The sequence below is a fragment of the Mesoplodon mirus genome (assembly GCF_964341445.2).
Source record: "Mesoplodon mirus genome assembly, chromosome: 18".
Taxonomy (NCBI): Eukaryota; Metazoa; Chordata; class Mammalia; order Artiodactyla; family Ziphiidae; genus Mesoplodon; species Mesoplodon mirus.
Genome location: NC_138994.1, coordinates 12,444,973 through 12,471,378, shown reverse-complemented (window position 1 = coordinate 12,471,378; position 26,406 = coordinate 12,444,973). Strand labels below are relative to the sequence as shown.

The 26,406-nt window shown below is 50.5% G+C and overlaps 1 protein-coding gene across 1 annotated transcript; it reads right to left on the bottom strand.

Annotated features, from left to right (window-relative positions):
• Nucleotides 1–777: 777 nt before the first annotated feature.
• RAB40B (RAB40B, member RAS oncogene family) lies at nt 778–25,563 on the bottom strand. The gene is made up of 6 exons (XM_082603060.1): nt 25,303–25,563; nt 6,402–6,462; nt 4,821–4,881; nt 3,664–3,741; nt 2,801–3,023; nt 778–1,905 (listed from the first exon to the last, which is right to left on the bottom strand). The coding sequence occupies exons 1-6, from the start codon at nt 25,442–25,444 to the stop codon at nt 1,634–1,636; spliced, it is 837 nt and encodes a 278-aa protein (XP_082459186.1). The 5' UTR covers nt 25,445–25,563; the 3' UTR covers nt 778–1,633.
• Between the last annotated feature and the right edge of the window lie 843 nt (nt 25,564–26,406).

Here is a 26,406-nt window from a genome sequence, read left to right as displayed (position 1 = left end):
TACCTGCTGTGCCCTCGCCTGCTCCCCTGTGCACATCTGTCCCTGTTGTGCCCAGGGGGCTGGGTGACCAGCCATGGCCGAGCACATTCCTCCTCTCGGGGCCTCGGCTCCACCGTCTCTGAATAAAAGTGTCGCTCCCAATTCTAGGGTCCTTTAAATTTCTAAAAATCTGTAAATAACAGAAACCGAGGACATCTGTGTGTTTTCAAGTTATTATTTTTTTAATCCGTTGTTGCAACCTCCAGCTGCCACGGAGAATCTAGTGGTAGAACCAGGAAGGAGACCCTGCCCAGAGTCTTGGCTGAGTCAGCTCTGATCTTTACGCTTATGCAGGGAGATGACAAACCGTCCACTGGGGCCAGAGTACCGCCCACTATTTCCGCAGACAGTCACCCGCTGGACGGCTAGTCCTTTATTCCCCACTGTCTGCTTCTGTGTTCTTTTCAGGAAAAGGCATCCTTTCAATCAATGGCACAGGGACACAGCCTTGTTGCCAACACCAGGCACTAGCACTGATTGTGGTGCCTGAAACAGGTGATAAAGCAAATGGAATAAAGGGCAATAGGGCTTCCCTGGTGGCGCAGTGGTTGAGAGTCCGCCTGGTGATGTAGGGGATGCAGGTTCGTGCCCCGGTCTGGGAAGATCCCACATGCCGCAGCAGAGCGGCTGGGCCGGTGAGCCATGGCCACTGAGCCTGCGTGTCCGGAGCCTGTGCTCCACAACGGGAGAGGCCACAACAGTGAGAGGCCTGCATACTGCAAAAAAAAAAAGGGGGGGGCAACGGAAGTACACTTCTCCATTGAATGGAAGTACAATTTTTCCATTCTTTCCAATGGAAAATTGGAAAGAAGCAGCCAACAATTCTACCAAGAAGCAAGTATACTTTTTATTGTTGAGAAGCATTTTCTTAAACAACAGTGTTCACTTCACTCTTAGCTGAAACTTCAGGCTTTGAGTGACATTTTCTCGCCAATCTGGACCTGGTGTAACCGGGCTGTGGTATGTTCGCTGTAACTAGAGATATCTTTGGCATTTTCTTCCCTTAGCTTCATAACTCATGGAACATCTTGTACAAAAAAAGTAGATTTACAGAAAAATATGCATATAAATCACTTATTAATCCCAAAACGTAGTAAATAACATAGCAAAAACTCGATCAAATCCGTTTCATACACAAGCTGGACAGATCTGTTGTGCCTAATCTCTAACTTATCTGTGGCATTTTATAAATTAGTGCTTTGACATTAAAAAGGAGGTTTACAAAAAGGCCCTGCGTAACGTCAAAGACTCTAATTTCTCTCTCCATCCTGGTTTTTCATTCTCTAGAATTTATACTCATCACACGCATGTCACCATTCTTATAAAAAGCAGTTATTTTAAGAAAAAAATTGCACTGCAATCATGATCTAAGTAGCATTCAAAATTCCATGTTACCCAGAGAAGGTCGTCCCTTTATAAACACACGTCTGAAACAAGAGCCCCACGCCTGTCCACGCAGACATGTCGGGTACGCAGGGTACCGGCCGCAGTTCCATTGCTCAGGGCTGCGTGGTCACCGTGACATTGGCGGGTGTCTGCATCCAGAGCGGCCTCCTGCCTCCCACCTGTGCCACCCCTCTGCCTCGCGCCCTCCTCAGGAGACTTTGCAGCTGTTTCTGGTGCAGTGTTTGGGGGGGCTCTGGGGAAGGTGGGCGGCCTTTGCTTTTCGGAGGCTGGTCCTCTTGTGGCTGGAGCTGGTGGCGAGGGAACAGGGGCGGCCGTGCATCACCCTGGCATTCAGGCCGCTGGCCATCGAGAAGGACTTGAGGTGGCTCCTGAGGGCCGTGGGCAGCGGCAGCCTGTCCACCAGGTGCACGGGCGTGCAGGACACCACTGCCCGGCAGCACAGGTCCTGCAAGCTCAGTACTTGGGAAAGAAAAGAAAACCTATTTCATTTGTGTTGTCCTGGGCACAGGGCCAACGCAGGGGCAGCCACACACCTGTCCACCCTCCTCTCTGGGACTCTGGGGCAAGATGTCCTACCCTGTGCCCACGTGCAGTGATTGGAGATGGATGGTCCTGCTTTCATCACCTTAAATCCAGTTTGTCCCCAAACTTGAGACCCCCACCATCTCTCCCTCTAGGTCTGAGAGGTGAGTGGACTGCCCAGCGATGGCCAGTGAGGTCTCCTCAGGACTAACGTGACCAACTTTTGGGGTCGGAGACCAAAGGGCTTCAGGAGACGTGCTTCCCCAACTGAGTAGCTGACACCGAAAACGTGTGTTATCAGCTTTATAAAGACGTATTGGAGAACACACCAGAAAAGCAAATGCTGTCATTTATGTTTCACCTACATCGTTCGTTCTGTGAGTCAGGGTCCCTGCTCAGATAGAGAGGGGCTCCCAGGGGCCTGCTGGGAGGAGGAACGGCATCTCATCCCTGATGCAGTCGGGACACCCCTCAACCCCTGGAGGATCAGACAGAAGAAACACGACCCAGGGCTTTGGCTCCTTTTGGAATCAAGGTCCTAACAAATAACGTTCAGAACAGTGCTTCTCAACTGGGGGCGATTTGGACTCCCCAGGACATTTGGCAAAGTCTGGAGACATTTGTGGTTTTCACAAATGGGGGCAGGGAGACCAGGGACGCAGCTCACCCACAGCACACACGATGCCCCCACCAGAGGACACTCCATCCAAAATGGCACCAGTGCCGAGCTGCAGAAGCCCTGATTTAGGAGAATGGAGACTGTGGCCCAGGGAATGGGTCCTGGGAGGCTGAGCACTGGCGGGGCTGCAGGGTGGACTGGACGGACACCTACCCTTGCTTGGCCTCCAGAGCCGGTCCATCCCATGCCGCAGCAGCACGATCCTGGCCAGCTCCATAAAGGACTCAGTGATGTTGAAATTGCACAGCGGGCTGACCTCAAAGAATGTCACGCCCAGGCGCTCCGCATAGGCCTGGGCCTGTTCCGTGGGGACCTGCCGCTTGAAGGCCAGGTGCAGGCGGTTCCCCACCAGGATTTTAGGGACCCCTGGGGCGTGCTAAAGGGTGACAGAAGGGCAAGGAAAGTGGGTCACGTGCAGGCTTTGTTGTTGGTACCATGGGTGTCCCAGGGTGAATGGTGTCCACCCAGAACCTCAGAATGTGTCCTTTTTTGGAAATAGGGTCTGTGCAGATGTAATTAATTAAGATGGGGTCTTGGGGTGGACCCTAAATCCAGTCACTGTGTCTTATAAGAAGTGGAGAGGACATAGGACACACAGGGAGGAGGCCACGTGATGGTGGAGCAGAGACAGAGTGACACGTCCACAGGCCAAGGACCAGGGACTGTCGGCAACCTGCTGACACTTTGCTTTTGGACTCTGACCTCCAAAACGGAGAGAAGACGTTTCTGTTGCTTTCAGCCACACAGTTTGTGGTGAGTTGTAACGGCTGCGCCAGGACACTCACACAGTGGGTGGGACTGACCACTCCACGTCTCCACTGGCAGTTGGGCCGGTCAGGCTGCCAGCAGGCAGCAGCCTGGTCACCACCTGTCAACCTACCTGACTGCATGCAGGGCCCAATCCTGTGCTGGGACGTGACGCGTCCTCCTCCCTGTGGCTGGAGCCTCGTGCCCTGGCCGCCCCAGCCCGCCCCCCCTCACAGGGCCACATGGACGGAGCCCTGGCCATGTCATACCTCATTGATCTCCTTAATCCACCGGTCGATGCCATCAAAGGACCAGCGGTTTGCGATGTCGTAGACCAGGATCACACCCTGGGGGAGGCAAAGTCACTTGTGGACAGTCTGGCTGGCATGCAAGCCACTCAGGCACACACTCACAACCAGCTAAATAGCCATTTTACTTATGTTAACACAAAACATATTATTTTGATTTGTCTGCCAAATGTAGCAGTTATATGATCACTTCCAGTGATATTTCATAAGCTCATTGATAAACCTTCAAATGTGAATGTGAGTTGGGGACTGGAATTCAATTCCCCACATTCATGAGCTGGTCCAGGGATACGGAATGCGGGGGTACTTCAGAGACTACCCACCTGGACGGAGGGCTCTCACATATGTACAGACACACACGCACATGAACACTGCGCACACACAGCCCACATGCCTGCATATTTATGTACACACGTGTAGACGCACGTGCCTACACACTGCTCATGCACATGTACATACAAATGTAACACATGCACACACACATCCCTGATGCAGAGGGCTTGGGAGCCACCAAACAGTCCATGGCACACTTTTAGACTCTGGCATCAATTTTTGTTTGTTTGTTTGTTTGTTTTTGCGGTACGCGGGCCTCTCACTGCTGTGGCCTCTCCCGTTGCGGAGCACAGGCTCCGGACGCGCAGGCCCAGCGGCCATGGCTCACGGGCCCAGCCGCTCCGCGGCATGTGGGATCTTCCCGGACCGGGGCACGAACCCGTGTCCCCTGCATCGGCAGGCGGACTCTCAACCACTGTGCCACCAGGGAAGCCCCTCTGGCATCAACTTGTATGTGAGCTAATTGCCTTGTCCTCCAAGTATCCATTAAAAAACATTCCAAAAGTCATCATTCAAAGTCAGTTTGAGGGACTTCCCTGGTGGTCCAGTGGGTAAAACTCCGTGCTCCCAATGCAGGCCCCAGTTTCGATCCCTGTTCAGGGAACTAGATCCCACATGCATGCCTCAACTAAGAGTCCGCATGCTGCAACTAAGAAGCCTGCATGCCATATCTAAGAAGCCCACGTGCTGCAACTAAGAGCCAGAACAGCCAAAGTAAATAAATTAATTTAAAAAAGAAAAAAGAAAAACAAAGTCAGTTTGACCTCCCGGTTCAGGGGTATTACCTGTGCGCCCCGAGAGTAGGAGCGGAATATGGTACAAAATCTTCCCTGACCCGACGTATCCCTGGAAAAGATGTTGGAAACCTGTAAGAAGAAATCACTGCTTCCCGACAACAAGGTTTTTGAACTTGGGAGCCAGAGCAAATGCATTTTACAACTGTCAGTTGGTGGCCATCCCACAGAAAGTCCGAGCCCCAACAAGACATTGGGCACTTTATCCCTGGAGAGATCTGGACATTGGGATGTCCTTTTGGGCTCATTCTCTTTTCTAATTATTTAAAAAGTCAACTAGAGAAAATAGTGATGGGTTTCAACATAATAATTCTGACATTTCAATAAGTCTAATTTAAGTTTTTAAAAAATTGTTTAATTTGTAGATAAAGCTGTGTAGTAAGGAATGTGAGTCTACACTGGGGGAGAAATAGGCCAAAGGATTTGGTGGGGTCACTCCACTTCCAATTAACTCTAAAAGATCATGGGAATCCCCTGGCCAGTCCAGTGGTTAGGACTCCTGGCTTTCACTGCCAAGGGCGTGGTGGCTTCAGTCCCTGGTCAGGGAACTAAGATCCCTCAAGCCATGTGGCACAGCCAAAAAAAAAAAATAAATAAAAATAAAAGGTCACATGAAGTCAGCCCTGTGGATGCATCCCCATGTTCATCAATACAAGGAAGTGACCCGGGGGTGCATTAACTAGGATAAAGAAAAATAACACATCTGGGATCGACTCTGCCTTGTGTGGGGGAATTTACTAAGATGGACCACCAGGACCAGGCAAGGGGGCTTCGTTTTAGACGCCGAGGAAAAAGGAGCAGCTGTTACAACAGCTTTCTGAGTCCCGTACAAGTTTGGGTTGAGAGGGGAGCCCTCAGGAGGTCTCCGGGGAGGGAGGAAGGGAAAAGAGACTTGAGAGTCAGCAGTGGGAAGGGACAGGGTCATTGAGGGGACATCGTGGAGAGAGGCTTCCTGGCCCAGACTTGGGGGCTGACTGCTCCTGATTAGGGGCAGATGGGGGTGGGAGAAGGGGCTCCGGACCACTGCAGACACTTGTGGCTTGGGGAGAGGTCTGGCATGGTCAGGCGGGAGAAGGGAACCATGCAAGTGACCATGCAGGTGGTCCAGGAGAGGGGATGACACAGGGGCTAGTGACAGTGGTCAGGAAAACCACATGGGTTGGGGGCAACTCAGGGATTAGCCACAGCAGGAAAACCCTAGTCCCCCACCTCCGGAACTGGAGGGGCAGGGGTGTGACCACAGTCTGAGCCAGGGCTGCCTGGAGTGGGGACCAAGAAAGAGACCCAGGCCAGAGCTAGGCGACACTCTGACCTCTTGCCCTCCTACCCTCCACCCTCCATCCTGTTGATCTTGGTCATGACACACAGCCCCTCTGGGCACTAGAGAGGCAAAAGCAGAAGCACGTCCACATGCTCTGGACAGACTCCAAGGTCCACACAGATCTCCCTCGGGGGGGCACTGGGTCAGGCTGGGGCCGAAGCAGTGGATATTCCCACAGGTGGTACCAGAGCCCCCGAGGGCCTGGACAGACCCGCCCTGTGCTCAGGAGCTGGGCAGGACCCCTGACTCACCAGAGCTGCAGCTTCACCCGCCGGCCGTCCAGCAGGATGGTGGTGGTCTTGTAGTCGATGCCTGTGAAAGAGGGTCAGGGTGGCTTAATGCAAAGCACTTCCATAGTTATGCTCAGGTAAAAGGTGCAGATAAGAGAAACTCTCTCACGCTGGGGGAGAAAGGACTACCTGCCGGTGCAGATCCAGGACTCACAGAGACGGCTGGACTGGGCCCTGCTCGGACCCTCCCCTCGCCCACCAGCCTCGCCCACTTGCTCTGTGGAGCGGGGCCTCCAACCTCCCTCCACTCCTCCCTCACCACCACTGCCTCCAGCTCAGTGCCCAGGCCCCCGCCGCTGCCCAAAGGGTGGGCAAGCAGGAGCCCCCTGAACCGTTCAGCAGCTGGCTCCACGCATGGCCTGCTGGCCCTGGGTTTGCCGAGTGGCAGCCACTCACACACCCTTGTCTCCGCTGGACTCAGGGCTCAAACACGGACATAGTTTCCCCCAAGTTATCACACTAAGAATGTAAAGTAAAAACCTGTAGAATATGAAATTAGGTATGAAGTATTATCTCAACTATGCAAAGACAAAATGTGTGTACGTATGTGCACAGGGGTGATGAAATAAAATTCATGTTTTATGGCAAGACAAGAAAAACTTAAACATAAAAAGGTTTTCTGCCCTTACGGGCCTCCTGGCTCCCCTTTAGTGTGTATTGTGCATCTGTATTGACCAGACCTTAGGAGACGACATTCCTTCTTAATTTTGTAAACCGTCAGGATGACCTGCTCAGCACTTGATAACTCCTCAGGAAATAACCTTCCTTCCTAATGTTGTAAGGGGTCACGATGACCCAGTTTTGCTTTGGAGGAGCAGACCTGGATTGTATAAACTGTCAATATGTCATCTGATGTATATCCTTTTGTCTCAAAAACGTATATAACTGTACTTTTTTTTTTTTTTTTTTTTTGCGATACGTGGGCCTCTCACTGTTGTGGCCTCTCCCGTTGCAGAGCACAGGCTCCGGACGCACAGGCTCAGCGGCCATGGCTCACGGGCCCAGCCGCTCTGCGGCATGTGGGATCCTCCTGGACCGGGGCACGAATCCGTGTCCCCTGCATCGGCAAGCGGACTCTCAACCACTGCACGACCAGGGAAGCCCTATAACTGTACTTTGACCTCTGACAGTTTTCAGAGCTTTCTGAAAGACTGTCTCCCAGGTTATAATCCTCAGGTTGGTGCAAATAAATTTTTCCATTCCTTTCTTAGACCAACTATTGATTAATTTTTTCAACATGCATGGCGTAGTTGGCAGGATATCAGAGACACCCACCAGAGGATACCTGGGGTCTACCCTAAACTGGTGCTCGGTACTGGCCCCTTGAGCCCCACCTGCTTCTTGGAACTCCTCAGGTGTTCCGGTGAGTTCTCCTGATATCCAGATCTTATTATTTAAGTGATGATCTTACAAATTTTTTTTCAAGCTTTTTTGTACTTAAGACTTGGAGTCTTAGGGGCACCAGTGCATTTCCTTGGCAGGGTCCTAGGGGGATCTAGGCAGGAGGCCCTGGGAAACATAGGTGGCTGGAGTTTCATTAAATTTAGCTTAAATTAAAAACAAACAAAACAAAAAAACAAGGTGATATATGGTCTGAGCAAATGGTTTGCCAGGGAAACAAGAGACAGCTTGCTCAGCCCCAAGAACGAGGAACACCTGCTCCTTCTGGCCACAAGGTGTCCTCAGGTGACTGAGAACCTAGTGGAAGTGTCTGAGGATCAATCTTTCAGGTGCGTAGCAGTACTACAGCAGATCCCACTACAACAATTAAGTAAATGCTGCTCTTCCAGGGACGCAGGAGATAAAGGCTGATCACCTAGTGCTCCAAGCACCCACAGCGGTTTTAGACTGTCAGAGGGAGAAACCAAGACACGTAAAAGAGCCGAACTGACCCTAGTGTAATTCCTTGGACAGCTAGACTCAGAAGCAGCACCCACAACCATACTTGTCCTCAGAAAGTTGTTCAGATCATATCTTTTCTCTGAAGTAGGCAACCAAATTGATAATGGGAAATTGTGCTTCAAAGGTCAAACAGCTCCTGAATGGACAGCCACCTATGGGGATACCAGCTGGGTTTATATAGAGCTGATGCTTGCAAGTGCTTACCTAACTGGGAATCAAAGGAAATTCTGCCCTGAAATGACCAAGCTGGGATTCTTTTTTGGCATTCCAAACTGAGTTTTCCGTGAACAGTCAGAAAAAGCCAGCAGAGGGTAATTTCTTACCATGTCAGTCAGTCTCCTGGACCCCCGCCCACAGGGTCTACCGGAAACAAGAGTGATAAGAGCTTTTCTTTTTTCTAAAATTGGATTAGCAGCAGAAATTATTTGTAGGGCTATCTTCTTGGATCCTTTGAATTGGAAAGACTCCTAAGTTGGAAAGCTCTCATCTTAAACTATTGTACCTATTTTGATTGGTATGCAAAAGCCCCAAAAGGCTTCAAAATTCCAAAATAGCCTCATTGAAGGATTTGTTGGAGAAGGCTAATGAAAGATTGATCATCTAAAAGGTACCTACAATAAAAGACTATAAAACTGCCATAACTACTACTTCATCCTCCTTTTTTTTCTTTTTTTAATTTTTATTCATTCATTTATTTTTTGGCTGCATTGGGTCTTCGTTGCTGAGCGCGGGCTTTCTCTACTTGTGGCGAGCTGGGACTACTCTGTTGCGGTGTGTGGGCTTCTCACTGCAGTGGCTTCTCTTGTTGCCGAGCATGGGCTCTAGGCACGCAGGCTTCAGTAGTTGTGGCACACAGGCTCAGTAGTTGTGACACACGGGCTCAGTAGTTGTGGCTCGCGGGCTCTAGAGCACAGGCTCAGTAGTTGTGGCATACGAGCTTAGTTGCTCCGCAGCATGTGGGATCTTCCCGGACCAGGGCTCAAACCCATGTCCCCTGCATTGGCAGGCAGATTCTTAACCACTGTGCCACCAGGGAAGTCCCTAAATGGTTATCTTTAGAAATGGGACCACCTGAGGTTATAGGTGAGCCTCTTGGGGTCAAAGGTTGAACTGAGGGCCATAGTTAAAGAATTTCTTAAACCCAGGGAAGATCCTCAAAAGGTTTTGTAAATGGATTACCAAGATGGGAGGCCACAAGTCTGTCTAAACCTGTGACCACAGCTGATATTCAGGGCCTGATAGGAAAAAAAAATTTTTTTTTGGCCTTCTCCTCTAAGCTAAATGAAGGAAAGAAAAACATTCCCACAGAGGTGGATGAGTATGTTGGTACTTTGATATCATTTAGGTGGCCACCCAATTATCTGAGGAATTAAAAACAGCTGTCCTTGTTTTAGAAATCTAGTGTTTACAGGACCAAAGGTGTGGCTCCAGAAACAGCCCAAGGCCCACCAATCCTTTTACCACTCCCATAATCCCCCCTATTTATTTTAAGAGGCTGTAAGTAAAAAAAAAAATCTGGCTTTAAGGGAAGAAAGAAAATCCTCCTAGGACAACTTGCATTTTTCCTCCTCTGCCTTTGAGATACAAATGTTCTACCCAGTCTTCTCCAGGAGCTCTTATCCAGGCCATCTTCTTTAATGCAAATTTCAGGAAGGTAACTCTTTTTTTTAATATTAATTTAATTTAATTTATTTTTTGGGCTGTGTTGGGTCTTAGTTGCGGCACGTGGGATCTTCATTGGGGCAGGCGGGATCTCGTTGCGGTGTGCAGGCTCTTCGTTTTGGCGTGGGCTTCTCTCTCTCTAGTTGTGGCATGCGGGGTTTCTCCCTCTAGTTGTGGCACGTGGGCTTAGTTGCCCCGCATCATGTGAGATCTTAGTTCCCTGACCAGGGATTGAACCTGTTTCCCCTGCATTGGAAGGTGGATATTTTACCACTGGACCACCAGGGAAGTCCCTCAGGAAGGTAACTCTTATCCAAAGGAAAAAACGAAAGAGGGATTAGTAATTGGTAACTTGATTTGTCAAGGGCAATACAAATCTTAAATGTCTTTTCCATAAATATTAGTAAAAAGGATTTAGCCCTCTGAACAGGTGACCTTGATTTGTTCCACCTGCAAGAAACCCAATTTGAATCCAACATCTTTTGTAACTTATGTGTTTTACATTATTGTACCTGATTCATGGTTGAAACTCTGGAATGGGAACTGGGGTCTCTGTTTGTGTCTGTGTGTTTGTATGTATCTGTAAATGTGTGTGTTGTAGACATGTGGCACTGCCAAAATTAATTTGTAAAAGAGCTCTATTTAATTGGCTTAAAGGATAATAAGCACTTATACAAATACTCAGAAATATAAAAGGAATGAACCCAAATGAACTTCAGGATCACATGATCTAGGGTTAATTTTTAATGAAGGAAAACAAGTTTGAGTTTATTGGTTTAATTATAAAGACATGTCTTTTTTTTTTTTTGGCCACACCACGCGACATGCGGGATCTTAGGTCCCCGACAAGGGACTAAACTCGCCCCACTGCAGTGGAAGTGCAAAATCTTAGCCACTGGACCACCAGGGAAGCCCAAATACAGACATACCTTTAAAGTCATCAACATTAAGTATATACTACTTTGTATGTAGGTTTACCAGAAATCAAATAAGATCGTATAATTCCTGTCACAAAATTTGTCAACAAGAAAAATAACCTGATGTGATGAAACTTACAAGCAAATTAAATGTAAACAAGATAAGAGCTTTTAGGTGAACTCTTTAGGAATAATTATGTTTTAGGACTGTCTACTTAAAAATAGTTTCTCCAGATTTTTGGCAGTTTTGATTACACTTTATGTAACTTATAAAGTGATAGTTTCTTGCCTTTCACACTGTGTATCACCTACTCCTACTAAGATAATGATATCTAAACATATTGAAACTATTGATCACATCTACAGTTCTCCATAAATTAATGAACATCCACGATGCACATGCTTCCTCCCCAGGTGGAAATTAACCTTCACACAGAAGAATCAGGGATGGGGCGTACGTAGGGAGCAGATGTAGGGAGAAGGAACAGTGGAGAGAGTCCAGAATGGCTCAGCCTCAGGATCTAGCCTGAAACCAGGCCCACCCCTCAACCTGTCGGTTACATAAGGCCACAAACTCCTTTTTGCTTAAGCTTCTTTGAGCTGACTTTTTTGTTTGCACCAAAAAATGCCCTGACAGAAAATCCATGAAGCACAGTGACTGGAGAGGGGGACAGAGGAAACTTGACACACAAATCCTGGAAAAGCTGCGGAAGATACATTTTAACATCTTCCCAAAGCAGAGCACAATGCCTCCCACACCCCAGAATTTCACTGATAGTGAACATGTATTTAAAAGAAAATCTACAGGAATTCCCTGGCAGTCCAGTGGTTAGGGCTCCGCCCTTTCACTGCCGAGGGCATGGGTTCAATCCCTGGTCAGAGAACTAAGATTGTGCAAGCCGCATAGTACAGCCAAAAAATAAAAATAAAAGAAAATCCAGCTCAATGATAATGATCTAACTATTAACATTCAGGACCCAAACTGAACTCTGACTCTGGTGGTTGTTCCCACCAGGACAGCCCTGCCGGGTCACCTGCCCTCGGCACACTGACCCTGACACCTGGGACCCTGAGGCACCCTCCCAGAGCCATGTGTGCTTTGGAGACCCAGGCCCACTCGGTCTCCATCAGTGTTAGTGTCCTTTAGAGCTGCAACCCGGCCTACTTCCCTCCATCTATGCAGCTGTGCACTGCCATGGAAGGCCCCTCCTTTGAACTGGGGACAGGGAAGAGCAGGGGAGGTCTGGGGCTGGGAGATAAAGCTTGAAAAAACACTGCCCACCCTCACCCCCCATGTGATCTGTAGGGTGGAAAATGGGAATGGAGATGGGCTAGCCCCCTGGGCACCCCACAGGTCCCCCACGTAGCACTGTGAAGACCCTGCAGGGAGAAGCTCTGTGATGCGTGGGATCAAATCCCAGTCCTGACGACCAGCGGCTTCCTCCCTCTCCCCGTGCCTCAGTTTCCCTGACAGCTCACGTCTGGTACCTGCCACCAGCAGTAGCCTCAGCTCAGCACAAGCTCCATTCTTCCCCAGGCCTTTGGGTCCCAGGATAAACCCTCTGTCTCAGCTGTACCTGCCACAGAGAAGCCCCCAAATTCCACCCATTCACGCCAGGTTCGAAGTCCCATTGGGAGAAGAGTCTCTTTTTTCATACACTTATTTATTGAACCGTTTTATGTTCCTCCTGTTATGTGTTTGCTCTGTTCTTATTTATTGTATTTCCTCTCCTCTGTTACTTCATGTTTTTGACAGTAGTATTGTCAGTGTTAGGGTCAAAAGGTGTAACGCACATTCGCTGCACTTAGCTAATTCACCAAGAACTCTGTCCATCAAAATAAAATAAAAATACACAAAAGCTAGAACAAAGCCTGTTGGAATGTTCACTGAGTGAGTCAGGACAACAGAGACAAGAAGAGAGGTAATTTTAGCCTGAAAAACAGCAAATGTCAAATGCCAAGACACTCCCTACACTTTGAGGCCACGTGATGTGTAAATAACCTATTTCAGCTCTCCAGCACCTGCCCAATTCTATCTCTGCGAGCAAGAGGAAGCAAACATGTAAATACTGGTTAAGTATCATTGACAAACATATTCATCATGAGGACCTGACTTTTGAGAACTTGTCTTATGTTGAATTAAAGTATCAGAAAGCAGGGTGCTGGCTGCCAGGGGCGGGGGAGGGTCCAGGTTTCCATCTGGGGGGTGAGAAAAATGTTCTGAAATGAGAAAGTTACAGGGTCGTGAATGTACCAAATACCACTGAATTGTTCACTTTAACATGGTTAATTTTATACTATGTGAATTTCACCTTAAAAGAATGTATATACATATGCGCTATCCAGAGACCGACTCTGGCCTGGCTTCCCCGATCAGAAGGGCACTTTGTTGGGAGATGTTGGGGTGCCTCACAGGACCAAGGGGGCGGGAGGGCTGCATAATGGGGCTCAGGATGGGAGAAGCAGGGAGACCCCAGGGCTGAGGTACAGGCCGAAGCTTCACCCATGGCCAAGGCCCAGAACCTGCCCCTGCAGGGCTGCCTCCCGTTTCTAAATGGTTCTAAAAGTGAGTCATGCTTTTTTTTTTTTTTTTTTTGGCCGCGTGACATGTGGAATCTTAGTTCCCTGACCAGGGATGGAAGCCGTGCGAAGCGCAGAGTCTTAACGACTGGACCCCCAGGGAAGTCCTGCAAGTCATGTTTTAAATGGGCATTTGAAGTGTGTTCATCATATGAGAATCCCACACAGAGAGCAGTTACTGAAATCAGCACCAGTCCCCCTCCTCTTCAGAATCTACCCCACCTCCTTTTTGAAAAGGAAAGTATGTTCCCTGCACGTTTCTCCTTCCTGGTTTTGCTCTGTGAAATAGCAAAGCCCTGTGACCCAGGTGCTTCCAGGCTCCTCGTGGCCTGGCTGCCCCAGCTCATCCACACAGCTCCCAGCTCTTAGCTGCCTGAGCCGCTCGCTCCCCACTCTGGGGGCTAGACCCTCCCACACCCTCCCTGGCAGGGACAGGACCACTGTCACACCTGCCTTGTTCCCTAACGGCCTGTGTCTGTGCTGAGCTGCTGCGTCCAGTTACCCTGTGAAATCCCACAGCAAGGACAAGCCCCACCAACCAGATACCGGCGGGACCTGGCACATCATCCCCCATGAGTGAAACTGGGGAGTAACCCAGAGCCTTCCCTAACCATCGCTTGGGTGTGGCCAGATGATTGCCCCTTCTTTCCAGAGCCCTGACACCTCAGAGGGTCCCAGTCCCTTTAAATTGCAGGGCTGCCCCTGCCAGGTCTCGAGGTCACCCTGAACCTGGACTCAGGCTGAGGCAGGAGATAGATGGGCCCCAGGCTGAACAGTTTCTCCCCTGTGGACAGAAACTCCATAAAAGCAGGATGATGGAGGAGGCTGGGCCCTGCCCAGATAAGAGATAAAAGACCACATATTCTTCATTCTTGAAGTCAAGGAGACCTCCCTGACTACACATGCACAGAAAGGCTCCTTGGAGGTCAAAAAGGGAGGAGGCGCCACCCCATAGTAAGTGATGTCAACTACCCATAGGCCTCTTTGCTAGAATCCATCTTGGCTAAGAGGTGCGTGCGCACACACACACATGGGAGGACCCTGAGATAAACCAAATATAGATTCAGAACCAGGCAAAGCAAGATGATTGCCAAAGGAAACCTGGAAGAAATGTCCCATAAAAGTGATTCAAACTACCACAACGGCGCAACTCTCTCTCTGAGCCTGCCCGTGTGTCTATCCACAGGTACCGTACTATTTTTCCTCCTAATAAACACTTTACTTGCCTCACTACTTTCTGTCTCTATGTCTCTATGTGGCAGTTCATTTCTACACAGCGACGGGTCAGGGCCTTGTCACTGTCCATTGGTCCCTGGTGGTCTGGTGGTTAGGATTCAGTGCTCTCACTGCCACTGCCAGACCTCAATCTCTGGCCGGGAACCGAAATCCTGCTTCAAGCCGCTGTAGGCTGAGGCCACCCGAGATCAAGGCCACCAATAGGGTTCAGCGGTCAGGCCAGGAGGGTCCTCCCCCTGCCCTACTTTGGACAGCCCAACAGTCTGGGTGACACTGCCAGGGAAAGCATTGCCATCCTCCATGGAAAAAAAAAGGGTGGCGGGACTTCCCTGGTAGCACAGTGGTTAAGACTCTGCGCTCCCAATGCAGGGGGCCCAGGTTCAATCCCTGGTCAGGGAAGTAGATCCCACATGCTGTAACTACGAGTTCATGTGCCACAACAGAGGAGCTGGTGAGCCGCAACTAAGGAGCCCACAAGCCACAACTAAGACCCAGTGCAACCAAATTAAAAAAAAGGGGGGGGGGCGAGTGCATCTTTGATTTTAAAGTGCAGTTTTCTGATATCAGCACCCCTTTTTCCTGCCTGTCCCACAGTGGGGGCCCTGCAGGCTCTGCCATCCACCACCTCCAGTCCAGGCGGCTCTGCTCACTTGGGTGGTCAGCCCCCAGGTGAGTTGTGTCAGGGAAGCGGAGCTTTATTTTCAGTAGCACCCCTGTGCAAATACATCCAACCACGGAGGTGCCACGTGTCTTCAGAAGGAGCCCGAGCCCCTGCTGATTCAATCTCCTACTTTCATCCCTTGGGAGCAGCAGAGGCTGAGACCACCTGCTGTGTGTCAGGGGAAGGAAAGGACCTCACTGGAAACACACACGGAGGCTCTCGTCACTGGTTGTGATCACGACCAGCTGAGCAACTGTCCCAAAGCTGGACAGCAAACCAGGCCACCTGTCCATGCTCTGGAGGACAGTTTCGGATGAGCTGCCCTGAGCTTGGAGAGCCCATGCCACCTTCCCTATTAGCCCGAAAGATGCAGGGACCTCATTTTATCTTCAGTAACTGTGGTCTCAGGACACTAAATGTCAGAGAGGGTGAGAGGCTAGACAGACACCTATGCAAGATCTGTATGTTAAAAGCTATAAACCACTAATAAAATAAATCAAAGAAGATCTAAATAAGTGGAGAGAAATACTGTGTTCATGGATTGATAGACCCAGTAGAGTTAAGATGGCAGTTCTCACCAAATGGATCCACAGATTCAGTCTCAAAGACCCTAGCAGGATTTTTCGGTGGGGGGGGCTAGAAATTGACAAAGCTGAATTTTATTATTTATTTATTTAAAAAAATTTTTTGGCCCACCTTGCAGCTTGTGGGACCTTAGTCGCTCAACCAGGGATTGAACCCGCACCCTCTGCAGTGAAAGCACAGATTCTTAACCACTGGCCTGCCAGGGAATTCCCAAAGCTAAATTTTGCATGGAAAGTTAAAGGAATTAGAATAGTCAAAACAATTTTGAGGGCTTCCCTGGTGGCGCAGTGGTTAAGAATCCGCCTGCCAGTGCAGGGACACAGGTTCGAGCCCTGGTCCTGGAAGATCCCACATGCCGCAGAGCAACTAAGCCCGCGAGCCACAACTACTGAAGCCCACGTGCCTAGAGCCCATGCTCCCCAACAAGAGAAGCCACCACAATGAGAAGCCCGCGTACCATGACGAAGAGTAGCCCCTGCTCACCGCAACTAGAGAAAGCCCACGCGCAGCAACGAAGACCCAACGCAGCCATAAATAAATAAATAAACAAATAAATAAATAAATAAATTTTGAACAAAAGGAACAAAGTTGGAGGACTCACACTACCCAATTTCAAGACTTACTATATATATATATATATATATATATATATATATATATATATTGTGTGTGTGTGTGTGTGTGTGTGTGTGGTACGCGGGCCTCTCACTGTTGTGGCCTTTCCCGTTGCAGAGCACAGTCTCCGGACACGCAGGCTCAGCAGCCATGGCTCACAGGCCCAGCCGCTCCACGGCATGTGGGATCTTCCCGGACCGGGGCATGAACCTGTGTCCCCTTCATCGGCAGGCGGACTCTCAACCACTGCGCCACCAGGGAAGCCCCTGCTTTTATTTTTAATCAAACAAAATGCCAGTCCTGTCACGAGTCACTGTAAGATTCAGATTCATGAGTAAACTCAGATGAGTCTGAGTTTAGGGGAGGGTAATCCATTAATTATTAGCTTCAAGAGGTTGGAATACACAACTCATATAAACAGAAAAACAGCCTGAGTGTCAACTTTGGCTGAGGAAACCCCAGGATCAGTTAAGTGCCCTGCGTGGTTCTCCACCAACAGCTTTAGGGCACAATCTCCCAAGAGATGGCCAGCAGCAGGTGGTTTCGGGTGGGAAAGGCCGGCATCCAGAGAAAGATTAAGAAGCCAGGCACAGAGTCCCGGGGCCGGAACTGCTGTGATTGGCTGCCGGGCACAGCACAGATGCCAGGACAGGTACCTTCAAAGACTGGGGACCCTGATGTTTTCCATCTCTTGATTCTAGAAGCATGCCGATCTCTCTCTCTACTCGCCAAGTCTTAGAAAACAGTCATGCTGTAAGGCCCCATTAACCAAAATCCCAGGTCTGTCGCACTCAAGTCAGAAGTCCCCACAGCAGCCTGAAGGTGACAGGGGCCTGGGTACCAGATTCTAGACTTTGCAACATGTTAAAAAGAGGTTAAGACCTGGAATGCCAAAACCACTTAAGAAAATACAAACCACAGGGCCAAATTCTCAGAAATGTAATTGATTACCATTATAAAGTCCCCAAAAGGCAAAGCATGCTGTGGCAAAAATAAGACCACCTAAAAAGACAAGTTGGGGCCTCCCTGGTGGCGCAGTGGTTGAGAGTCCGCCTGCCGATGCAGGGGATACGGGTTCGTGCCCCGGTCTGGGGGGATCCCATATGCCGCGGAGCGGCTGGGCCCGTGAGCCATGGCCGCTGGGCCTGCGCATCCGGAGCCTGTGCTCCGCAACGGGGGAGGCCGCAACAGTGAGAGGCCCGCATACCGCAAAAAAAAAAAAAAAAAAAAAAAAAAAGACAAGTTGTTCATAGTAGCAGACTGATGAAATGCTGGAGGCATCTTAAGCCAGAGTGGTGCAGTCAGACCAGCTTCAGGAGCCCCTGGAGGCCCCGCAAATGGGTGGGTGGACAGGCAATCTTGCTCCTGGAGAGAAGGAGGGGGAAGGCAACCCAGGGCAAGTGGGGAATTTGGTTGAGGCCTCCAAGGAGGCAAGCCCACTTCTGAAGAAGGTAAACCCTGAAGATGTCACTGAAGCTATTATCTTATATCAGGACCCCTTTAAATTGTCTTGTTTGTGGATCTGACAAAATCTACATAATGGATATTTTTAGGTCCAAACCCCTCGGGTGCTGCAGCTCTTCTGCTTTTGCTTATACACAATTCACTCTTTGTAGCCAATTAAGCTAAAGAAACCCGGAAAGTTTGAAACAAAGGTCCCAAACAATCTCTTAATGTGAAGTGAACCCACAGCCTGCAAATGCTTGGTGACACACTGGTGACACACCAGCCACTTCCCCATGCCTTGTTGCTTCTCTTCACCCCACACAACCGGCCACATCGAACCTGAGCTCCTGGGCCAGCAAGGAGTGAGCAGGTGCGGCTGGCAGGACCCAGGCAGGACCTCGAGGCTGTGCCTGCCCGGCCGTGCTCACCCTGCAGCCACTCAGGCATCCTGTGCCAGTGACAGAGGACACAAGGGGTGGTGGGTGGGCCTCTGGCCCCAGTAGCTGAGTCTCTGTCTGGGAGGAACCTGGGCTGGCCGGTTCTGAGTCCCTCCCTGCCTGTCACCTGAAATCAGGTTCGCCTTGGGCTGGGGGCTGTAGGGGTTAGAGGTGAGACTAAAGGGACTGTCACCACCACAAAAAGGAGACCCCACAGGACACAGGGGAAGTAGGGCTGATTCAAGGGCTTTTAAAGAGAAAATCTGATATAAATGCAACTTTATCATTTTCAAATACATGGAAGTATTTACGACATAATTTTAAAAACCCAACGCATTAAATTTATTGAGTGCTCACAAGTGGTACCAAGAGAGGTGAAGGAGTTACACCAAGAAGAAGTAGGATAAAACACGACTCGACTCTCAGTTCAAACTTGAAAGTGATGACTTTATAAATCGTGTTTTGAATCTTAAAGTGGTTGCCCAGGGAAACCGGCAGAGTAGCTTTAAGCTGCCTGCAGCAACTAGAAAGGCAGCGGGAGGGTGTGTGAATCTCCTGGTGGAAAGACTGTCAAAGGCAAAGAGAAAGGACAAATAACCTATCTCACGGGATGATTCTTCTATACTCTCAATAAGTGGGAGTTATTATTTTTATCTCTTGGCAAAAATGAAACTGAGAAAGAAAGATGGGATCTTCCTGCTGGGAAAAGGAAGCTGGAGAAATAGCCAAAAGAGAGTAGTCGGAGAAACAGTGAGTCTCCTGCTGGGAAAAAAACTAGGAGGCGAGAGATTGCGGCCTTTGCTGTCAGTTTGATCCACTTCCCTCTCCCATCACTAATGAAATGAACAAAATGTAGAAACTTGGCAATCAGAGAAGGAAAGGGTATGGCCCTGGTGCCAGGAACACCCCAGCTGGAGCCCAGGGGAGACCCAGGATTAACAGAAGGCAGAGCCCAGCTGCTGAGGCCTTCTTTCTTTTTTTTTCTTTTTTACATCGTAAAGTACCGAGCTGATCTCCCTGTGCTATGCTGCTGCTTCCCACTAGCTAACTACTTTACACTCGGTAGTGTATATATGTCGATGCTACTCTCACTTCACCCCAGCTTCCCCCTCCCACCCCATGTCCTCAAGTCCATTCTCTATGTCTACATGTTTATTCCTGCCCTGCAACTAGGTTCACCAGTACCTTTTTTTTAGATCCATATATATATATGCATTAGCATACGGTATTTGTTTTTCTCTTTCTGACTTATTTCACTCCGTATGACAGACTCTAGGTCCATCCATGACGCCTTCTTTCCACTTCTGCCTGGAGCAGGACTTCCGAGGGGAGAGGAGGCGGGACTAGGCACCAACCCACCAGACAAAAGTGAGGCTCCAGGGCCAGCAGGGGCCCGGCAGGACCAGGAGTGTGCACGTCACCCGTCACCCGTGGGAGGGGAGGACAGCTCCCTGGGCAATGGGCCACCGGGCAAGGGGTCTGCGCAGCCCACACTCCCCCTCCTGCTCTGCCCGGAGCTCAGGTTACAGGACAGGGTCAAGAACCCAAGGGCCCCTCCCTCCATGAGTAGGCTGAGAGGAAAACAGAAGGTCTAGCTCGGAGAAGCCAGGCCTCACCAGACTCTGTCAGAGCACAGAATACGTGCAGGCGGATCTGCCTGGGTGTGAGCAAAACGCAGGGAAATGCAGCAGCGCCACCTGCAAGCACTGGGCAGACCCACCTGCAAAGGAGAAAGCATGCAGGTGGGAGGCTGTACGGTCCCTGGGCTGCGACAAGCGTGACAGAGCAATGCCGGGAAAGGGGGTCTCCCACTGCATATCTACTTGGAAAAGAATGTGTCTTGACCCCTCCCCCGCATCCCTCATCCCAGCAGGATGGCAGCCACCAACGTCAGAGGTAAGACGGTGGAGCCTCAGGGGACAGCCCCACCCTGGGACAGGCAGAGACTTGTTCAACACACCCAGAGTCCCTGCCATGAACACCCATCATTTATTTGGACTGTGCTAAAATGAAGGGCTTCTGTTCTTAGAAATACTATTAATGGGGTGAAAGGCAACACAGACGAGCGTAGATACTCACAATACGTATTTCTGACAAGGGATTCACAGCCAGAATACCTTTTTCAAACACTCCTACTGACCAGTAAAATAAATTCAACCTAATGAAAAATGGACAAAGGTGTTCAATCTCATTAGTCATCAGAAAAATGCAAATTCAACTACACTATACTTTCCAGAACGGCTAGAATGCAAAACAGCAAGAACCAAATGTTGGTGTTGATGTGGGCAAACAGAACTCCCGATCTTCGCAGTGAGAGTGTAAACTGAAAACAATTTTGGAGAATCTTCTTAAGTTAAACATATGCATACCATAATACTCATCCATCCCAGCTTTAGGTCTATTCTGACAGAAACGCATCTTTTGTACTCTAAAGACACACGGTGGGAATGTTCACAGCAGGACGAATCACAACAGCCAGAAACTGGAAACCACAGAAATGCCAGCCCCAGCATGATGCGTAAATAAACAGATCGCAGTACGTTCACACCAGGGATATCATAAACCTTCCACAGCCATACACAACCCAGGAGAGTCTCACACAACGGGAGCAAGAGAAGCAGTCACATTACAGCTCTCACTTTTACACAGAATGAATGAGACAAAAGTGGCCCATGTTGTCAGAAGCCAGGCCAGTGGTGACGCTGCAGGGTGTCATGGCTGGGGGAGGGCTGGGGGCCCAGGGGCCTGCTGGTGTTGTGCTTCCTGGGTGCTGGTTGCATGGGCGTGTTAGCTTTGTGAAAATTCACTGAGCTATGCAATTACAATAGGTACACTTACCTATATGTAAATCATACTTCCATAAAAAGTTTAAAAAGGAAGGGAAAAGAGATAGAACCTAACTTAAAAGGAAATATGACCCCAGGAGCAGAAGGAAATTCATCCCAGTTACTTCATGCAATGGAACAACCTAATAAAAACAGGCTGTTGGTAAAATAAGAGTTCAAAGGAGAGTTTTTAATCAAATGAATTTTTAAAGAATTCTTTAAAAATTAAAAAAAGGAAAATTGTAAAAGTAAGGAAAAATTAGACACCAAAAGGACATCAATACTGAATTAACAAATAAGTTAGAACAGCTAGAAACAGTTTGCTAAAATAAAAATTACCAATACATAGGAAAGCCTTGAGAGTACCACAGAAATGCAGAGAGAAAGACAAAAAGAACAAGGCACTTAGAAGACATGAATGGAGGACAGATAAAAACAGCCCAACATAAGAATAATCAGTGTAGTAGGCAGAATAATGGCCCACCAAAGAGATCTGTGTCCTAATCCCCAGAATTTGTGGATATGTTAGGTTACATGGAAAAGGGGAATTAAGTTTGCTAGTCAGGGATGAATTGGGAGATTGGGATTGACATATATACACTAATATGTATAAAATAGATCAGTAGTAAGAACCTGCTGTATAAAAAAATAAATAAAATAAAATTCAAAAACAAAAGTTTGCTAGTCAGGTGACCTTAAATTACAGAGATTATCCTGGATCATCCAGCAGCCCCCATGTGATCACAAGCATTCTTAAAAGTGGAGCAGGAGGCAGAGAGTCTACATCAGAATGATGAGATGGGAGAAAGGCCCCCCACCCCCACTGCTGGCTCTGAAGGTTGGGGAGGACCCACAAGCCAAGAGACACAGGCAGATTCTAGAAGCTGGAAAAGGCAGGAAAACAGACTCACCCCTAGCACGTCCAGAAAGGAACACAGGCCTGCCGACTTTGATTTTAGCCTATGAGACTGTGTTGACTACCGACCCCCAGAACTGGAAGAGAAAAAATTTGTGTTGTTTCAAGACACTAAGTTTGTGGCAATTTGTCCAGCAGCCACAGGAAATTAATATAACTGGTGTCCCTGAAAAAGAAACACCAATAAATATAACAGAAGATGTTTTAAGGACATAAAATAAATTTCCCTAAAATTAAAAAAGAAATCTGCAAATTTAAAGAGTACTCAGTGTACCAGGAGTTCAAGATGAAGCATTCAGCTCTGAGACATGGTCTGGTTACGCTCATGAAATGAAGCAAAAAGAAGGAATCTGTCAGAAATTCACGAAGAAAATGCAAATCACCTACATGGGAAAAAAAAATCAGCTGACTTCAGGCTTCCCCACATCCAGTGGCAGAGGGTTGTGGAGCAATGCTTACAAAAGGTTGAGGGAAAGAAAACAGAAGCTAAGAATATTACACCCAACCAAGATACTGTTCAAAGATAAGAGTCAATGGACAGACACTGTCAGACATGAAAATGCTCGGGTAATACTCACGAGCCCTTCCTGAAAAATGATTGAAAATGAAATTAGCTAATTAGGCAGTAAAATAAAAGGACTATCGGTGAGCACAGAGTTCTCTGAAATGTTGAATTAACACTGAGCAATTGTGGGCACTGTAGCTACGATACAGAATTGGGTGTTAGGAACCTGGGCAACGTGAACATAACAGCACAGGCCAAAAACTCAGGCGGCGGGTGGAGGGGGATGGGTTGTGAGACTGAAATGCCCTCACCTTTCCGGCCAGAAGCACGCACAGTGTTTCAAAGTGAAACGTATCTTTAAAATAATAATGATGATGATTCCAATTTCTTACAATTTTTCATAATCTCTTTTCTTAATCCAAGAAGAATCTTTCCGTAAATCAAAAACCCACATAGGGCACATCTATCATATCGGGTCTTTTCTGCAGTGTCTCAAGCCAAACTGACAACAAAACCTTTCATGGAAAGTGTCTTTTTAGCCTAAATCCTCCCTCTGTGTCAAGGAAAAACCTTGAGAAGAAAGCGCTAACTAGTTGTTAGCAGTCTTGGTTCAGCACATAGAATGAAAGTAATGAAGCAGAAGCACCAAGCCTCTGTTCACACCAGCCAGAAGGACCTCCTTTTCTAAACATTTGTCTACATTCCTCCTATTTGCCCCTGCACTGTTCACCTACTACAGAACAGAAAATGTTCCGCAGCCTGTTCCCCCAAACATACACAGCGCTTTATTTGCTGAATGTTTTGTTACTCCACCTCTGGCCCATCCATTCACTGAGCCCCAGGCCCAGAGGACACAGCCGTGAAGGAAACAGACACAGCCCCCACCTCCCACCCCGTTGAAATCCAGCGCTGTGCTGTCCAGCAGAACTCTGCCGTCTCACAAGTGGCTGTCCAGCACTTAAAATGTGGCTAATGCACACTTTTAGTTGTATTTCATTTTAACTACGCGTGCTTTAAATGTAAAAAGCCACACATGTGGTTAATGGCATCATCTTGGACGACATGGATCTAGAATCAGAATCTGCATTTTCATAGGACTGGGGATGAATCTTACTATGCACTGCAGTGTGAGGATGGATCCAGGTTTTCACCATCAGCTCATGTCCCCCATCTCAAACCTTCCCCAACTCAGTTTGCCACCCACTGTCTTTTCAATCCTACCCTGCCTGATCAGGACAGGAAGCACCCCCAGGCTGGCTTGAACATTAAGACTCCAGTCCCTGGGCTGCCCTTTTCGGCTCCCCAGGAACCAGACTGCAAGCCCAGGAGCAGCAGCGTCTGTGGTGGAAATGTGGCTCCCACCCCTGAGATGACAGCTCAAAGGTCTCCTTCCACAGCCTCTCATTCTGCACCATCCAAGCAGCCTGTGGTGGGTAAAGCCCTGTGGAACCGCAGGACACCTGGGTGTCCTCCCACCTCCTGGCCCAAGTTCCTGACCACGCACTTTCCTCTCCGCCCCGCTTCTTTTCCTCCTAATGTCCACCCCCCTCAGGGGCTGCTGCTCTCAAACCACAAACTTCGGGGACCCCCTGCCGGCTGTCCTCTGGACGCTCTGGCCTCCCCTCACCCTGGGACCCACTCTCCTGCACTCTCTGTCGGTGATTCCCTTCCTGCGCCCCAGGTCACACTCCCTAGGGTCACTTGGGTTCCTTGCCCTCCCAGGCCTGTTTATCAGTGCAAGGAACCCCTCTACACGTCACCCTGGAGAAGCCTCGAGACTTGTTCTCTGCGCCTTCTCCCTCCCCTTCCATCCGACCCACGAGCAGAGCCACCACCTGGGAGCCTGCACCCGCTGCGCTCCGATCCCACGCTCCTGTCCCCTCGCGCCAGCGCCGCACCCTCCACGCGTACTTTCCAAACTAGTCGCGCACAAGTGCGGCCTCCCTGCGGGGCACCCCGGAGCAGCCCTGCAAACCCCTCTCCCCAAACCCGGGCTGCATGGCGGCACGCTCTCCTCCGCCTAGCCGTCACCCCCAGATCGGGAGGACCCCAGCGCCCTATCCAGCCGCTCGCTCCCGCCGCACGCGCTGCGTGCGCCTGTCCCAGCCCCACCCCCATGAGCTCCCTGGGTCCCCCACGTCCGGGGTTGGGGAGGGGGTGCAGCCAGGGCTGCCCGCGTAGTGCGGGCGGGATCCAGGCAGAGCCTGGACGGCCCTGAGCCCGGCGCTCCCTTCCCCGGGTCCGCGTCCCCTCTCTTCCCCGGTCCCCGCGCGCTCCACCGCCTCTCCTCCCCGCGCCTCCGAGACCTCGTTTTCCCTCCCAGGCCCCGCGCCCCCCGTTCCCCTGACCCGCCGAGCGCTCCCCTCCAGAACCCCGCGCCTCCCCGGCCTCCCTGGCCTCTCTTGCTCCCGTCTTCGGCCCCGCTCCCCGGGCCCGCGTCCCCTCTCCTCCTCAGCCCCCGCGCGCTCCCCCCCGCTCTTCCACTGTCCTACCCGGCCTCGCTCCCGGACCTGCGCCCCTCTCCTGCCAGGTCCCCGCGCGCTCCATCCCCACTCCTTCCCGGCCCGGTGCTCACCCGCGGGGTGACCGTACGGGGACTCGGCCGCACCGTCCTGCAGGCTCGCCAGGATCTCGCCCTTGCCCACGTCGCTGTCGCCCACCAGCAGGAACTTGAGCAGGAAATCATAGGCGCGGACCGGGCTGCCCCCCGTGCTCATCGTGCCGCACCGGCGCCCGCGCTCATGCCCGGCTCGCGGGACAGCTCAGAAGCGGCGGCAGGGAAGCCCAGCGCACGGCTGGCCCCGCAGTCCTTGGAGGGCTGCTGGCCCCGCGGCCCCTGATGCCTGACAGCTCGCAGCCCCGCTCTGCCCAGCCATTGGCTGGCCGCAGTTGCTAGGGCGGCTGAGCGCGCTCACTGGCTGGCTGCCCGTCCATCTAGCTTTCGTCTCCGCCTCCAGGCCTTTCCCCACCCGCCCCTCCCGGGAACTTACGGCCTCTGCCGCCAATGGTAGATGGAAGGCGGGGCCGGGGCGGGGCAGAGGACGGCGATGCTACTGCCACAGCCAATGGAGGTCCGGAGGCGGGGTGGGGCGGAGCCAGGGGAGGTGCGGGGCGGGGCTATCCGGGGCGGGGCCCGTGTTCACGCTCCCGCGTGGGCCGACTGGCTGGGTGCCGGGGCTCGCTGCCCACCCACCCGGAGGCTACGTTGGTCCGGGTAGGGGCGTCGCAAAGGCCGGTTCCGGTCGCAGCCGCGCGGCAGGAGACCCGGGCCAGGTCGCCTGGTGTCGAGGACCCGTGTCCCAGGCGAGCCCGGGCTCGCGGTCTCTCCCACGGTACTCCCACGGCACCACGCAGAGTGCTGGGTGCGCGTGCTTGTGTGCGCGCGTGCACGTGTTCGTGTGTTTTATGTGCGCATCCGCGTGTCTCTGTGTGCATGTGTGCATGCGTCTGCGCACCTGTTCCTGTGTAGGTTTGCAGGTGCTTGTGTGTGCGTTCGTGCAAGTGTCTGTGCAGGTGCTGGGGGAGAGGACCAGGTGGGGACCCTCCACCTCCCAGGCTTCTCTCCGGGTCTAGGAAGCAGTGGGCGCAAGGCAGGGGCTTGTCTTCTGCGCTGGGTGTCTGACTAGGTGCGCGTTCGTTTACGCGCGGAATCCAGGCAGCGGCACGCGGCGCGCGCCGG